The sequence below is a fragment of the Anopheles maculipalpis genome, chromosome 3RL (assembly GCF_943734695.1).
Source record: "Anopheles maculipalpis chromosome 3RL, idAnoMacuDA_375_x, whole genome shotgun sequence".
NCBI classification, from domain to species: domain Eukaryota; kingdom Metazoa; phylum Arthropoda; class Insecta; order Diptera; family Culicidae; genus Anopheles; species Anopheles maculipalpis.
In genome coordinates, this window is record NC_064872.1 from 44,247,150 (window position 1) to 44,264,634 (window position 17,485).

At 41.6% G+C, this 17,485-nt stretch overlaps 2 protein-coding genes across 20 annotated transcripts in view; one reads left to right on the forward strand and one right to left on the reverse strand.

Annotated features, from left to right (window-relative positions):
- Positions 1-17,485, reverse strand: part of LOC126564714 (cytochrome b5-related protein-like) — a 253,063-nt gene that overhangs the window by 191,562 nt on the left and 44,016 nt on the right. The gene's annotated exons all lie outside the window — the stretch shown is intronic.
- Positions 16,283-17,485, forward strand: part of LOC126563763 (myosin heavy chain, muscle) — a 21,892-nt gene continuing 20,689 nt past the window's right edge. For 11 of the 18 annotated variants that reach the window (XM_050220488.1, XM_050220476.1, XM_050220475.1 and 8 more), the window contains exons 1-2: positions 16,283-16,582; positions 17,473-17,485. The exon at positions 17,473-17,485 is cut by the window's right edge and continues 131 nt beyond it. In XM_050220488.1, the coding sequence (XP_050076445.1) occupies positions 16,376-16,582; positions 17,473-17,485 (220 nt within the window). In that variant the 5' untranslated portion in view covers positions 16,283-16,375. Of the gene's footprint in view, positions 16,583-17,090; positions 17,235-17,472 lie in introns of all 18 variants that reach the window. The other 7 variants (XM_050220484.1, XM_050220483.1, XM_050220480.1 and 4 more) reach the window with 1 other exon arrangement.

The window sequence follows — 17,485 nt, forward strand, 5'->3', positions numbered from 1 at the left end:
TGATGTATATATAATCAACAGACGTACATCTTACAGTATAAATAAAAGATAATATATAATATACAAGAAATAAAAGATCGTTTAACAATTTTATGAATGACAAGGCTGATGATTTCATCATTTTGTTGCAAACCATTTAAATCTTCGAGGTTGCAACACAACAGGATAAACTATTGATTTCTTCTGTTTGATGGTTTTTCCATGGTGGTTTAAGAAACAAACAATCAAATCTGCATTAAGCCAAGTGCAAGTCAAAATTGCGGTAGTTCTAGTGTTAACAAAACATGTTAAAAAATAATTTTGCAAATTTATTAACATAATTATTGATCAACTTAGATCAATTAAGTAAATAATCGCAAGTTAAAGTAATATTATGGTGTATTTCCAAGAAACTATTACAATACCACACGACTTGTTTGCGTGTTTTGACTAGTTATAGTTATTGTGTTAAAACTATTATTAAAAAAAAACTCATCAAAAACTTTATCATTAAAAGTGAAGTTTTTATCGATTATTATTTGGTTCATAGATTGAAATCAATCACTTCTGGCGATGCAAATATTTAATTTCGACTTAATGTGCCGCGAAAGTAAAGTAAGAGGTAGGTTTTTCACACTTACACTCTCAAATCAAGAATTCGCATGCACCATCGAAAAGTCCTGAATCATCAAATTTTGGCAACACAGCGTTTCTCGCTAGTTCAACGTTGCCATCGTCCGTTACGCCATAAATCATCTTTCATATATTTTAGAGCCAGTACTCCCTTCGCCTCCTTTCCACACAACAGTTCATCGAGCGAAGAAAAATGACATTTGTTTAATTTCTTTCAAAGCCCGAACACTAACCCGTCGCATTTGCCGTCCAAAAAAAAAAAAAAATGGTGTGTGTGAGTTGACTGGTGACTCTTGATTCCATGTGCACGGCCGTCGTCCATATACAGCTAGTGTGTCGTACGAGCAACCAGCACAAAAAAAAACGCTTACTTCACAGCCGTCCTGCAATCATCTTGAATTAGTGACGTTTATATTACGAACCAGCAGACACTGACTTGCTAGGGACGGCATCAGTATAGCACGGCCAGCATCGAAGTTTAGTTTTAGTAGTCAGATCACAGATGACACTAATTTTAGCGTGAAGGAACTATTTTTACTGCGCGCACATCGTTCACTAGCTCGACTCGTATGCGATGGCGATTCGCAATCGCACATTAAGACCGGTGTACGGGTTTCCTTTTTTCTTTTGCTCTAGAAATGTGTGCTTTTTGACAAGACGTTTGCGAGGATGGTCGTTGGCAGATGGACACATCTGATTCGCGGGTTCATCCGCCACAATTATGCTGTTACAGAATAAGAAAGAAAATCATTCATAACAGCAAACCGGCAATCCGATACAACCTGATGCTGCGTTACGGTTGCGCTGCTCTGCCTGCACATGCACGTTATGATTGAGTCGGTGTCAGAATTTCGGATTCGCCTGCCGTCGAGGGGGGGGGGGGAGGGGAAACTGTGTCGGAAAAGTTGTCTGGAGCAGGAGAACCTGCCGGTTCGGTTGAGATATTATTCTAACCGAAATAAATCCAACGGTGGCATTTCGCAGCTATAACTTAGACGGGCGTTTGGTGTTTTTCGAAAGGCAAAGGTTCTATTTTGGTCCGAGGAATGACTTCGTTTTTCTTCCATCAGCGGTTGGAGAGTGGAACCGGATTCCATTTCAGAACGGACCAATGGACCTAAATATTGCGGTAACACGATCCTACTTCTTACCAGTGATGCTGCTTCAAAATGCATTCTGCTGTGCTCGACGGTGCTCAGACTTATCATCCCGACGAGCCAATGGATGATGGCTCAATTTGTTTGCACTTTGCAACGATCGACCGAGTTAACTGAGGATTGGCGCAAGTTGTCGATCGATACGCTGATCACTCATCAGGTTCAGCGACACCATGTTTGCTTGATCGATGTTTGAAGCTGCATGCCATCGTAAGCCGGCAGGGGGGAGGCAGAGTTCCGAGTGGAAGGGACCGAGATGCAAACGCATCTCGACGTACGAGTTGCTCACACATTTCGGTGACGAGTCAGCACCTGACAATGCGCAAGTAAGCTGCTAAACTTGCCAAAAGTCACACGACTGACTGCATCGACTGATTGTATAGCTCGCCAATGGATTCAGTTGTTTGATTATGATTAGTGCCAAAAATAGGAAATTGTTTGCTAGGGCGGATGGCAGCACATTTTTTGGCTTTATTTAGTCGAGGATGTGTTGTTTTATTTGCGCCAAACTCTGTTGTATTGTACATCGACGTAGCGATGAATAGTTTAGAGCGTTTTCGTTACGTTGCGTTGAAAGTAGACGTCGATACGACCGCGCGAGGTCTTGGTCTGCCATTGCTGACTTTACTTCGTTTCACTTTACCGCATTGCCTACGGGGAGGTGGTCCTGGCTGGTGTGATACATTAATATGGGGTGTAATATTTGTGTTATTCGTAATTGAAAATTCGTAAATGAAAATGAAAGAAATTAGAAAAATTAGTTTATAAATGCTGATTGGTACAAGCTGCCAAGTAACGATTTCTATTGATTGTGGTTTGGTTAAATATACTGGTTAGATTATTTGTGTGTGTGAATAGTTCGTATTGGAATCGATTCAGCGCAAATTCATCCAATTCGTTCTGCGCTTTTGAGAGTGGAAGTCGACTACATCGGACGCTGTGCACTTCAAGGCCTCAAAGCAAGATCAGAGCAAGAGCAAGAGCAGGATTGATGTTCGGCAAAAAAGATTGCCCACTTTGGCGCCTCCGAAGCATTACCTGCTTTGGGCAGTCCAGATTTGTGATGGTTAAGATGAGACCACCTAAAGTGTTTTACCCAAAATATTAATCATTAATGGGTAATTGCTTATTTTAATATTGCACATTGTTTTCAATTTTCCTGCTATAGTCTATTTTGTTAAAAAATGTTTGTCTATGAATTTTAAAGTTTTGTAGTTTGAAACCACGAAGATTTTTGCCTCATATATCACAAAAGTAAGTTCCTCCTCTTCTTTTTCTGCATGAAATGAAAAGACTAAATGACTTGCTAGGCTCACACCAACCACCTAAAAGGCTACTAGACCTGTTGATATCACATAATCAGTTTTCACTACGGGGGAATTATAGGTACGAGATTTGATCTCTGTTCGGGCGTTAGCAAAATTAAGCTATGATCAGTAATTTACGGTGTCAGCAATGAAAGCATAAATAACCCTTCCAACAGAGGTGGATTTAGCCTCTCGGAGCCCCTAAGTAGAGTGGAAGTTTAAGATCCATATAACTTTGAATCTACCAGAGAGAGGATGTTACTTGTAACTTCCGTGCACTTTGCCAACCCCAACGGTGTCGCTCAGTTCGCGTGCTAATGTGTGGGAGCAACTATGGTAATAGCAATGCACCTACGCCATTCTTTATAAACAACTCAAAAAGAAAGGCTTTAGAACATCATCTTCACTAGTAATTCAGGTCGACTGTGGTCAAAAGGATTATGACAGGAAAGGTTTTTTGTAACAAAGATCAGCATAGAGGTGATATCTCTATTGACAAAATTTCCTTATTTACCACAACAAAGGGTTTTTTCAATACAAATTTCCCTTAGTAGTTCCTTAGTAAGCAGATTTACAAAGAATTCGTCAATAGGGATTGTCATAATTACATTACATAGAATACGTTCGAAAACAGGAGAGGAAAAGTCTTTAAAGGGCAGGATGTGCCGGAATTGGGAGCAGTTAGAAACGGTAGCCTGAACTGAACCTATGAGGAGTAAACTATATTCTTGTTTACTTATTTTTTCATTACATTTTATTTCATTACATGTATTTCATATGTTTACCCTTGGCTATACAAGCAGTCTAATATCTAATCTTAAACTAATCTAAACCTAAACGGTAGGCAGAATGAGTTGCAGCATTAGAATAAAAAAAGAAAACAAAAAATAGAATAGTGAAGGAAAGATTCGAAAGAGTGGATAACAACCGGGAACGGAAAGAAGGTAGGGATTTGTTGAAATCAAAGTGATGGGACGAGAAATCAAACATTTTGATAAAATAATAAGGAGGGGATCTTTACGGCCCACCGCAGAAGTGCGACAACAAATGAGGATGGAAAATAGAACGGCGATCTTCAAGCAACCGGCATCTGTCCTCGTAACAGGGCAGAGCAGAGGATCGATCGCCCAGAATTTTCCGGAAAGCAAACCTGGTGAAGGACCTCTGCACCCGCTCTATTCGATCAATGTGGATTCTTGCCGACGGGGACCAGATAACCGAGCCATACTCCAGCATTGATCTGACCAGTGAACAGAACAAAGTCTTCAAACAACAAGCATCGGAGGAGTCACGGGCCACACGTTTAAGTACATCAAGAGTCCTCCTCGACTTGCTGACTATGGAGTCAATCTGGTGTGAGAAAGTGATCCTCGTGTCGAGCAAGATGCCCAAGTCCTTAATGACCGAAACACGCTTAACCAGAACCTGATCAAGGGAATAAGGATAAACAAAAGGGGTGCAGGACCGGGTGAACGTAATAACACTAAATTTTGTCGGACAGAGGGAAAGACGGTTGCGATTACACCAAGCACAAAAACGGTCAAGGATAGATTGAAAAACAACTTAGTCAAGATGAGGCGGATATAGGATAGACGACTTTTAGGTCTTCAGCAAAACAGAGGAAATAATCAGGTGGAAGGGCAGTACTGACATCATTGATATACAAAACACGTAACAGTGGATTTAAGACACTTCCTTGAGGTACGCCTGCAACTGAAGGAAAGGGAGAAGAAAAAGATCCTTTCAAGGAGACTCGATAACTACGATTACACAGGAAAGAACGGAACCAGGCAAGTAAGGAGGTATGGATGCCAAGACAGGATAATTTGGAAATGAGGAGTGAGTGGGGGATACGATCAAAGGAGTTCCTTGTTGAGACGAAAGGTAAGAGGTAAAACACATTAGGTTAGTGGAAGTTGATGATGGAAGAACGAGTAACATACAGAAGATAGTAATGGAGAATTGTTTCAAACACTTCGGCTATTGGACTTAGTTTACTTATTTTAGAGGAAATAAAATATTGCTTGAACTTCGACACGACGTTTGCTTACAGGCTGCAACATAGAGCATTATTCAAGAATAGTAACTTGGTAAATTGCGGATTTTTGTGATATTGTTTTCAAAGTTTGCTGTCTTTGTTTATAGTTCTTTGAAAAGTTATTCTTTCGACGTAGCTTTTTCTGCTATACAATCTACTTTTATTTGATTTAATTTATTTGTTTTAAGTACGACGGCTTGCACCGTAATGTCAACCCGCATGTATTGACTGCTTTTGTAAACTTACCGGGTAGGACCGGGCCAAATCTTATTCAGACCGTCTCCCCGTAGTGAGGACTGATTTTCTAACTACTTGGATCAGAGAGTCTAGTAAGCCATTGCGATGGCCGGCATGACCTCGTTAGGAGGTCGTTCAGCCAAGAAGAAGAATAAACTAGATTACCAGGGCTTTTCCTCCATATTTTTTTGCCTTATTCCGGGCATGCTCCGTTACAATCTACTTTTAAATATCTAAAAACACATTTAATAACCAACTTGATAGCAAATTATTCTGTTAAAAATTAATTCTGTACGATCCAACCAACCAAAACCGTTTATAAACTACTAAAAAATTGTTTCTGTTTATGTTCTATCTCCCTGGAATGGCTAGAATTTCGCACACACAATGATTATTGCCTCGTCACCGCACAGTCCGGCACTGGGAAAGTTTGTTGCTTCTCGTAACATCGTAAACTTAATGGTATTGTAAATAGTTTATTTAAAACCAACAACATCTTTCAAATATGCCTGAAACCGATCGGAGAGTGAGTGGACGCGAAAATGTGTTGATGCACATTTAATTCCGCAGGATGCGGGAAGAATTACATAACATCCTGCAAGATTGCATCGTAGGACCACCAATTTTAACCGACTATGTTAATTACGTACGTTACGTTTTTGTTTGTTTTTGCAGTAAATTTTCTCATTCTTCACTTTCTTATTGTACAATGTATTTTTATTCGCATTTTGTTCCACTATTTTACAGGCGCCGCTGTATCGCTTTTCTTTGCGATTTTCCACATGTATGAGTAGCTTTGAATAAATGGCAGATTTTTTTTTTTGGTGGTGGTTGTTTCTGTGTGTCCAAAAATATCAACTGATCACGGTCATGGTTGGAGAGACGATCTGTGCCAGCATTTCAGCTCATCGTCTTATCTCCCTCCCTGTATTCTCTCTTTCTCTCTATCGTAAACATAGTGGTCTGCTACGTTGGTGTACGATTACATCCCGATGTTTGTGATAATTATTTGCAAACGTCTGATCAATAAATCTCAGAATACATAAACATTTGGCTAGCACGTCTGAATTGCTTTCGTTGGTGTGTCACACAAGCTTATGTATTGGTGCAAAATTGTATAGCTGCAGTTTATACCAATTGTTCCCATCGTCGGTTGTAACAGCTGCTCCGCTTCCTTCTGTTTTGTTGAAGATAATTTTAATCTACTGCACATGATATAATCGGGTACTTGAAGCAATAGCTACCATTTCATTGCGCAATGTTTAACCATTTCACAATATGTTTTATAATGTGACCGATATCCTTTTATGTATCGTTCAGGAAATAAGTCAGTTTTTACGAAGCAAAAACCGTTCAAGGTAGATTATGTAAAATCGAACAATTTAAAAGGTTGACGTATTCCATGAAGAAAATTTGATCTGTACAACCTGTCCAAACTGATCTTTTGATTTTGAATTTTAAAGTAACGTAACGTTTTTCATACAAGTAACGTAAGGCCTACACAATTCAGTGTAATACCTCTAAGCATGATCTTCCTAATTCGCTGTATTATAATTGAGGTCAATGAACAAATTTCCTAGAGCTCATCATTGTATTGGAACCTATGCCGTATACAATGCAAGTATGTATGCGTTTGATTTGATGAAAATCAACTCAACTACCTAAGCAAAATGTAGCAGACGATTCTCTTGGAATTGTAGAACTAAAATCCAATCGCAAACTTAAATGTAAAAGTATCGTTACGGATTGGATTAAAATTTTGCATGTAACTGCAATATTCAGCATTGCTCCATTTTAGGACCAACACATATGTGTGACAATACGGCGACGTGTCGTCATACTCGTTCGTCAAAACAATGGGCGATACATCAAACAATAATCTTGAGCCACAAGTTGTTTCAAACATGGAGGCAGTTGATATAAGACTTGAAAAAACCGCATTATTCAAGACAAAAGATTTAGTTTCAAACGAGGAATTTGCAATTATGAACTATCTAAGACTAATTTACACCTCGATTGTACAGCACAGTAAAACGATTCCATTGAATTTTCGATTCTTTTCTCATAACTCAACATTAGAACATGAGAAGCGCTTATGCTTTAACTTTCTCATACTGGGCACGTAGGAACTATCTTTGCTCTGTTCAAACATTTACAATGTTTCACGCAAAAACAGCGAGAGCGAAGCAGGCGAGCGTCGACACGGATCGGTACCGGGTGCTATTTCTGGCATCGTGTCGGTGAAGGTTTCAAATGCCTGTTGGAAATGACCACTCGTGTGTCATACCTCACACGCATAACCACAAACCGTAGACCGAGGTCATCCGCGGGGGCCACGAAGAGTTTGCACAAAATCGTATTTCGTACCGTTGAATATCTTCTGCTCCTTGATCTTCTTATGGCTGTCGTCTTTGCATCGTATGACGGTGAGTATGTCTCACTACGCCCAAGAAAAATGGTATCCGCCGTCCATTATACGATACGCATACACAGCAAGCAAAGAAAGTAAAAGACAAATGACACCAGCTATTGCACCTTGAACAATGGATGTAGAGTAGATAAAGTTTCGCAACTTCATGAAAGTTGCCACCCATTTTTCGATCATTCCGATTGGCAGGAATTGTGAAATAAGGGCGTATGAAAGAAGTGTGAACAAATGTTGGCAGCTTAAGATATTTAGCAACAAAAAACAAATAATTTGAATGAATGCATCAACAATATTGCTTGCTAGTTTTTATTTTAAAGTTTACAGAAATATAGCTTTTTCTGCAGTATGTTTCAGCTTTATGGTAACCCTGCGACATAGCAGTGACGAAACCATGATTTAGATACCATTCCTGGTCGTCTCTTCGCTCGTAGACCTGTCCTGTTTTATTTACTTTTCCTTTTGTTTACTTTCTAATCGTTTCTATTTCTTTTTTCATTTTGTTTTTAGATCCAGCATGATTATTTCTTAATTTATAATTCAAAGTTCAACAAAAGAATTTTGACCCTCAGGTGATAAATATAAAAAAAAAACAAAACATCGAACGAAACATAAATTACTTACATCCTTTTTCAACAACAATCTTAATATATGGATTACATATTATAAAGTCTTGTTTTATGAATAATCAATGGGTCTGAAGCATGTTTTTATACATTTACGAGCAACTTGTGGTTTTATTTGTATTTCATTGTCATATTCAAAAATCATATAGCTGTTCATTACTATGAAACATTACTATAAACAAGTTCAGTCTACAATTGGTGTAAACAATGCGTTGCATAATTCAGGTTGAACTTGACAAAATGTGAAAGAAAAAAGTGCTTTTGAATAAAACATTTGGAAATTCCATCAGCCAATAAGTAATGACAGACAAAGACTGCACGAGAAGAGCAAAGTGTTGTGCTGATATTTCATTACCTTTTATATTACCAATATAATGAATAATTATACTTGTTAATAACCCAATTTTAACGGAACAACCGAGCACACCCGGGATATGGTGCCCTTTCACAGCTCGGAGAAGGAAATGTCTCCCAGCAAAGAGGAAAGGAGTATACTAATTTTAAGTTTATTGTAAGCAATACGGCCTGGCCGTCCCTTATGAATAAAAAAAAAAAATAAAAAAATAACCCAATTTAACTTAAAGTTTGGAAGATTTCATAATGTTTGATGCTACAAATTCAATTAAATTTTAAAATACTTTATTCTGTAAAAGAAAAGAAGTCTATAATTATGATAAATGATTATCATTCGAATTGCACTTGGTGGAGCTCAAACGTGAATAAAACAAGAAAATATCTCATATATTTATGCACCTTGCGTTTTCGTTTACAGAATTTCGTAAATTCCTAGTCAGTTTAATATAATTTTCTATTGAATTAAACTAACCTAACTATCTGACCAAATTTGTTCGATTACAGATTTGAAAAATTCATTGATAGAACCGATTTACTCGCTACAGGATCATGTTCATTTTACTTCGTGCCTCTGGCATAATATCCGTGACCTTAAAGCACACCTACTAATACTGCTACAACTGCTACTTGCCCGATCTAAACAACTGGTGCTCCATAAAGTAGGACAGCAGCGTAATGTTTGTCGAGTATAAATAAACCTTACTAACTAGATTCCCGGATGAGCTGGCCCGGGAACGATCTGGAAGAAGTTCCAGTAAACATAGTTCACTAAACAGAATGTTAACCCTGGACCAGAAGCATTGATGTACGTATCCGCAACAAGGGGTTGGTCCGTAAATTACCAATCGTTACTGCGTGAAAGATACAAACAAGCATCCGAAACGGTATAATCGCGAATGTTTTGCCTTCTTGTAGTATTTCTTCTATTCTACTGAAGTGAGTGCATTCATGCAAAGAACGATAGATGCACCACTGTTGTGTGTCATTTTTCTGTCCACCTCGTGTTGATAGCGATTTTTGTTGCTTTTAGGTGGTTATCGAAATCGTAACATCAAAACGATCACGAAACGGAAGGAAACTAGAGCGCATCTGCCGTTGATACATAAGCGTTTAGTAGTTGTTGGAGCTACTTTGTGGGACGCACGCACGAGGAACGGGGTTGAATATTTTCCGTTATTTTGGTGTTCGTTTTGCATATTTTTAGCATATGGCTACAGTGGTGAACCGTATCGTATCATTTTCCCCTATTCGCTGCTGTCGACGACGACGACGACGGCGGCGGCGAACGACCAGTAGTTCATCCGAGGAAGAAGTCCGGCCCGATCGATGGTTCTTAAAAATAGTACTACCCGAACGCATCATCTAGTCCATTGAGTTCGTTCAAATGTCCGGACGATCTTACAAAGAGCGCTGGGCACTGGTTGCCCTAGCATCGGCTGATACTACGACAGGCTGGCGTTGGGCGAACTATTGAGGCATCTGTAGAGCTGCCTGAACATTCACGCCTGCGTTAACATTCTGACCCGTTCAGATCGTTTTGACTCGTTTGTGGTATTCCACCAAACGCACTGGTGGCTCGTCAGAGGTGCAGCATCATCGCTTGGAGCAACATGTAAATGTGAACGCTTGTAAAGAGTCCATGCCCAACATGGCAGCCACCGTTCTTGGTAGCAACGGAAGCAATGCTCTGTTCAGGTCGGGAACGGAGAAGGTGGCATGCATTGTTTTTCTACCGCTTGAAGGCAACTGTCGCGGGGGTGTGCGAACAAAGTACCGGCACGGTGTGTGATTTCGTGTTCGCATGGTAAATTTATTCGTGCGGTAGCGAAAGGCACATCGTGCACACACGTTCGTTCGTGAACCGGACGGATAAAAGCGGTCAAGAATGTGATAATTTTAGCTCTAGTCATAAGAGTTGTTTTTATTGTTTTCTGTTTGATGGTATTGAATACGCACACGATGAACAATGGTGCAAGTATTGACTAATCAATGTTAATATTTTATTCTTGTAACATACAGGCTATCTTGTTGGCTATCATTGATAAATGTTGTTGTTGATAAAGTGCTTTCTCCACTAATCAATACGGCTCGTTTGTATGATTGACAGGAAGCAATTATTTCGTTTTGTTGGAGTATTTTGTCAAACAAATGTTGTATCGGAGATATTTGCTTTATATGTTCAGCACTATTTTTTCGTTACATAGAAATACATCGTGAAATTAGATTGAGATGCAGTTGGATGATATCATTTAAACAATACTTCTTGTTATTTTATATATTTTTCAGTCTTTTAGTCCTAATCCTAAGCTTGCGTTAGTGTGTTTGTACATGTTTGTGGTTATTGTATTGGAACAAGCTATCGTCAACGCATCGTCAACAACCATGCGTCTCCACCAGTCTCTTTATATGCGATTTAGTGCGATGTTTTCAGCGAAGAGCAAATAAACATTTCATAGCGTTTATTATTCAATTATGAGGATCGTTTTGTGTAGTTTTAAAAATCCAAAAACTATTTTTGCTGTTTACCTTATTATTAAAATATTTTAGACTTTATTTTTGAAAAACGGCAATTACAAATGTACATGATGCAAAGAGATTAAACTTGGCAGAAGATGTTCGTCATTTATTCGTCAATACACAGGACAGGAGTGAAAATTTCATCAGATCTCTTGCACACCTTAGCCAATATACTAAGCCAAAGTATTGTCTCTGTCCTAAAATATCCGTTTGCTATGATTCCTCGCATCACAGGTACCGAACTTACGCCTCTTTGAGACCCTAGGAGCAGCCAACAGAGCCGGCATACACTGCGACTTGGTTTCAGCGGCTCCGAAGCCGAAGCTGCGCCACACTCGCCCTACGTCACTCGTGCTTCGTACTGTCGTACTCGTTTGCGCTCGACAAAATCGCCGCCAAACCGATGGCGCTGCTATTAACCAAGATTCAAAATTTGCATTCCGTTGCCCGACTCATTTGGAAAGCTAATGCGATGGCGTTCGAGCAACGGAGAGGGAAGACTAGTCGGGGGATTTCTTTCAGTACTGCACATACGCAACGCTGAACGCACACAAATAGTGACACGATACTACTAGCTTAGAGCTACGGTGGTTTTCAGCTTTGGTTTGCATTATTTTAAAAATAGCTTACAACACAATTCAGCTCGAAGCCGGCTCGTTGCCCACCGTGTAGCCATTTTGCTAGCGGTGAAATGTTTTGTCGGTGTGCCGTTGCTTTGCCGTTTGTCTCAGCTTTGAGCATAGGCATGTGGCTTGCTCATTATGCTGACCTATGCCAGAATGTTTTTGTATGGCTAGAAGGTGCTTCTTGCAGAGGAATCATCTTAAACATTTTAGTCATTAATGCTTAAGAAACCGTGCAGCAGAAATCTTTAAACTTTGAACTGCATTTCACTCGGTTAAACAACAACACTTTAGCGACACACTGTAGCACTAAAGGTTAGGAGTGGATTTTGATGATAAATCAATCATTAAGCTACTCTTAATGCGATACTGTTTGTTATTAATTGGAGATGCGATTGTCCAATGCTTAAATGACTCGCAGCATGTTCGAAATGAAAACACAAAATATTACACCATCAAAGGCTTCCCTGACGCGAATCACTAAGCGACGGTGCGTCAGATCGGGGTAATGAGACAAAATAAACTAGCCAATAGACGCCAACAGGCGGTCGTCAACTGCTGCTACCTTGCAATGCGTTGTATGCGTCAGCCATGGAACCAACCAACCGGCCGGCCGGCCGGATCAACCTGTGCGGAGAAACCGATCGGTTCCTTCAGGGAGGGAAGCATCCCCCCCCCCTCCCCTAACCATGTTAATTTGTTAAGTCAAATGCTGCACCCAACATCCTTCCGTTGGCTCATCGTTCGAGTTGTGCCGAACAAATCCAATACTTACGAATATTCACTCCGTTTTCAGGTGGCACACCGCTGCTGCTGAGGGTGTGTGTGTGTGTGTGAGATAAGTCAACGCGATCATCGTTCGATCGTGTTGACGATAAATCCACGGCCACGAACTGGCCCAGGGAAAATGGCTATCTATTTTCTGCGTGCGCAATCGGTCTGATAACCTGCAGCAGCTATTGCTACCGTTCAGAAAGTAGGCCTGTTTGCTTATGTACTTGCTCGGAGTTCGCTTATGTACACACCGCTCGGCACTAGCGTGTGCTATATGGTGGGTCCGGGCGTGAGTGTGCGTGACGGCACAACGACCTCCAACTCGGATGCTGCACACACACGAAACGGCCCGCACACTACTGCACCTAATCGTAGGAGCTGGCGGTACTGGAGGGTGGTATGCGAGCGGCAAATCCCAGGCACTCGGCCGTGCGTTCAGATTGCGACGTATAAAAAGCAAGTTCCCCCAATTTTCGGTTAGAACGGCTTTCGAACGCGTAAGTGATAACATCCAACATTTCACAGAGCTGAGAGCACACGATTCGAGCGATCGAGTGATCCAGCGATTCATAGGCAGAGCAAGTGGGAGCGTGTGTGTGTGTGTGTGTATGGTTGAGCGAGCGAATGAGATTGTGTGCATGCGTGTGTGTGTGTATGTGTGTCTAAGCTGATAACGGAGCACTTCGTCACAGGATTCACAGGATATAACTGAGCTTATTGATAAGCTACAGCATCAACTATTTGTGCGTGTGCATTTGAGTGTTTCATCATCATCATCCTGCTGTCTTGCTGGTAGCCAAGTATCCGATTTGGCACATACCTGCGAACAGGAATCAGCCACAGCTCATCTACTGTAGCCGCTAGTTGGTGTGGATTGTGTTAGATAGTTTGCACCGAAAATCCAGAACACTGGGTCACCAGTGGAATGGAAGTGAAATGGAAAACAAAGTGACAAAACAGCAGACACTGAACAATGTGTTATTGTGGAAAGGACATTTGTTCGGCAGTTTATTGCACGATTGTGGGTTGAAAAATGACCATGTGTTTGAGTACCCTGAAATAGGGGAGACTGTGATCAACAGAAGAAGGCAAAAACAAGGAATAGCCTACATAAATCGCGCCCTCGGATGCGGTAGTTGTGGATTCATGTAACAGGAACGCTTGGTGCTGATAACGATGGTTACATAATCATAGCCGTGTTTGCCGTACAGTGGAAAATTTGGAAAATGGGAATCGTTTTCAAACTTCTAATCATCTGGTGGCCGAACTGGTCGATGTTGCCTTAATGCTGCTGGGGATTGGTGTGCCATTGTTGCTACCATCTCGCTCAAAACCAACGTGGCGGATTTACGAATGGAACATATTACCTAAAATAGCAATACGATGCGAGTATTCGCATATTTTGTGTCTGACACATGCGCACTGGGCACACGGCCAACCGTGCGCCCGCTCATGGTTCCAGCTTCCTATCCACCTTTCTCGCATCCCTTTTGCCCTCTAGGCAAAAGCAAAGTTTACTCTTTGTGCAGGAGCCGCCATTTTTTTTAAATTTTCTCGTTGAATAATTAAAAATTGAATTTGTTCGGTACGACCAACATGGCTCCGCTGAACTGTGTCTCTTGTTATGACGACCTTTTTTTTTTTTTGTAATGTAAAGTCCCCCCGCAACGGCGCCCGCAATCACTTTATTGGTGCAGATTTTCCCTGGCGGGAACGTACGATGGCGGGTCGCTCGGTTACGTAAATAGAACACGCACAGGTCGCGCATACCTTTGCTCTTACCTAATCCTTGAGCGCTGTGCGAGAAAAATATGTACCCTCCGCTTTTCATCGGCACCTTTTTTCGTACGCCCACCCGTTCGCGATCGTGTCGGGGCTAAATGTTCGCACGATCGTCATTGGATGCGCGCGCACACACACACCCTTTACCGGGCCCGGTCCTCTTCTAGAACACGGAGCTAGAAGGGAGGTATATAGCTGAGTCACTGGCCGAAGGCAAAGCTGCAAGCAAAGCGCTTGGGTCAGGCCTTATGTACTAGGACGGGCCGTTGTACATGGTTCGGTTTTTTCAACGGGACTTCATTCAAACTGGTCCGCTACATTTGGTCGGCTCACTTAATTCGATCGTGCTCCTCAACGGTGGTGGATCGTTTCCGAGTGAACTAGGTGTCGCAGTTAGCAGTTGCGTTTGGTCGACCACTTGCCACAGTGGATATAAGCTTTGAAGTTGAAGTTGACCCCAGTCATTTGACCAGTCTTTAAGTTGAACGAAGGTGAGCTGATGCTAGTTGGCCTTGGTGCAATTATTGTTCCATTTTGGTGTAACCAACAGTGATCGTGACTGTGTGTGTATGTGAGTCGTTATTGGAGAAGTGAACATTTTTTAAAAACTTCAAAAATAGTTCTGCCCTACAACAGGTGTTTTTCTGTGTGCAAGTGAATGACTGATTGATTATGGAAGATAATTCTAGTGATCACTCGCGCTAATGGAAGTTTGTAAAGCAAACAAGCTTATTGCATTACAATCGGATTGGAAATGGTGGTTTGAAAGCCTAAAAATAATTCAAACGCCTTGTTGAATTAGTTTCGCCATTCGATGAAATTGAAATGGCCTTTATTCTTGTGTGTTGTTTTCTAGCAAGCTCAATGCAATGTTAGCCATGTGCGATCTAGTGGCGCGGTACCTGATCAAGCATGTATTTGTAATCCTTTTAAAAATACCATCACTTCGATCGGCTTATCGGTAGAAATCAAGCAAACCGAGATCTCTCAGCATCAACATGCCACGGCGCACGTTCCTTCCTTATTTTTCTTTCCACATCCCACCGATATCGCTATGCCGCATCTGGCCGTGCAAGTCGCAACGTACAAGTTTTCCTTCAAGGAAAAGTGTCGGTTTGAAATATTTCACAAGCATGTTGGCGATCGATGTTTGCTCGCTTTTCGACCGTCTTGTGCAATCGCGTAAATGTCTCGAGGTGAAAACCTCGCACGCGCGCGTGCTATAAATATAGAACATTTGGGGCGTTACACGCATCACGGTATCCCCCTCCCTTCCCCCCCCCCTCCCCTTCGTAGCGAATCTTGCATAACATACGGAACCAAATTCACGAAATGAACCCGTTGTTATTTTCACTTGGCTTAGCTCGACGATGAGATGGATGAGTGTTCTTTTGCGTGGGCTTGTGGGAATGTGTATTTATGCTATGGTAAACCCAACAACAGGTGGGGGGGGGGCACATTTTGGGCGATTTATCATGCAGCAGGAATGTGATGAGCTTCTCTATGCACAACATAGGCGATAGTTTAATACATCAAACCAGTGACTTTTCTGAAGCTTCTCTTGTGGTTGTTTGCTGGCTCTATTGGAATGTAAACTTGGCTTTACATTCCAAAGAGAATGCAGCAAAACAACCTAGAGAGCTCCAGAGAAGTCACTGGTTTTGCGTTACGTTTGGCTATCTTAGCCCTGCTCACCAAAACTCTACTCTACTGTGAAACCAAATGCTCCGTTATCAACAATCGTCCCCAGCGCAATTCCATTTCAAAGCTAGTCGATCAAAATTACTCACCATTTGTTCTTTTTCTTTTCCTTTCTTCCCTCTCACAACAGGACGAAAAGCAAGGGCTGAACCAAAATTGTGCCAAAACCAAATTAACGTGTCTCTTTTAGCCCGCGTCTCATTTCGAAAAAACTAATCCAACATGCCGAAGCCACCAGTTCAGGTCGGAGAGGATCCCGATCCAACTGAGTTCCTTTTCGTTTCGCTTGAGCAGAAGCGTATCGATCAGAGCAAGCCGTACGATTCCAAGAAGGCTTGCTGGGTTCCGGAAGAGAAGGAGGGCTATGTGTTGGGTGAAATCAAGGCCACCAAGGGTGACCTGGTCACCGTCGCTCTGCCGGGTGGTGAGGTAATACATACGCGCCAACGAAGGACCCTGATCTGCAGGAGGGTCTTGCAGACAAGGCATAACTACAGTCCACGAACACTGCACACTGCACCGTCGGCAGCAGTCGGTTTTGCTTCATTGTACTGTTGGAATGATTCCTTCTGAACAATCCACAACGACTTACTTCTTCCTCTGTCCGTGAACGGTCCGGTCTCCCTCGTTTGCTGAGCCTTGGAAGGAATGCACTTCCTGCGAAACACGATCATTTGCTAAACGCAAATGTTGTTTTCTAGGGCGAGGCATTTTCCAAAACTAAGCATTCCCAGGGAAACCGATCAAAACGACCAAACATGCTACACATTCCACATTCACAATTGATCATTTGTCCATTTTCGTATCTTATCGACTTCATTTCAAACAAACACCGATCACACGGATATACAAACAAACCAATCATACGCAAATTCATCTCTCGGATCGATCACTACGATATCGTACACCGCGCTCGCCAACTTACACCACGGAACAGGAGAAAAACTTCAAAAAGGAACAACTTTCGCAAGTGAATCCTCCGAAGTTTGAAAAAGTCGAAGATATGGCCGATCTGACCTATCTAAATGAAGCTGCCGTACTCCACAATTTACGTCAACGATACTACTCCAGACTTATCTATGTAAGTGCAAAAGCGCAGGGAACTAATTACTGTGTCCGTTCGTTTCCGTCTTTTTCTCGATTCCACTTGGCTCTTCCTCCGCGGGGTACGTCGTTGTTTGCTTGATCAAACTGATCACTTTTTGATCGCACGTACCGAAAATCTTGGCCATCGCCATGATAATGCGTATCCGCATTCAATCGCCACATTCTCTGTGGCTCTGTGGACGTTGTCATACGTACGTGTTACGTGAGTACAGACCAAGGACTTCA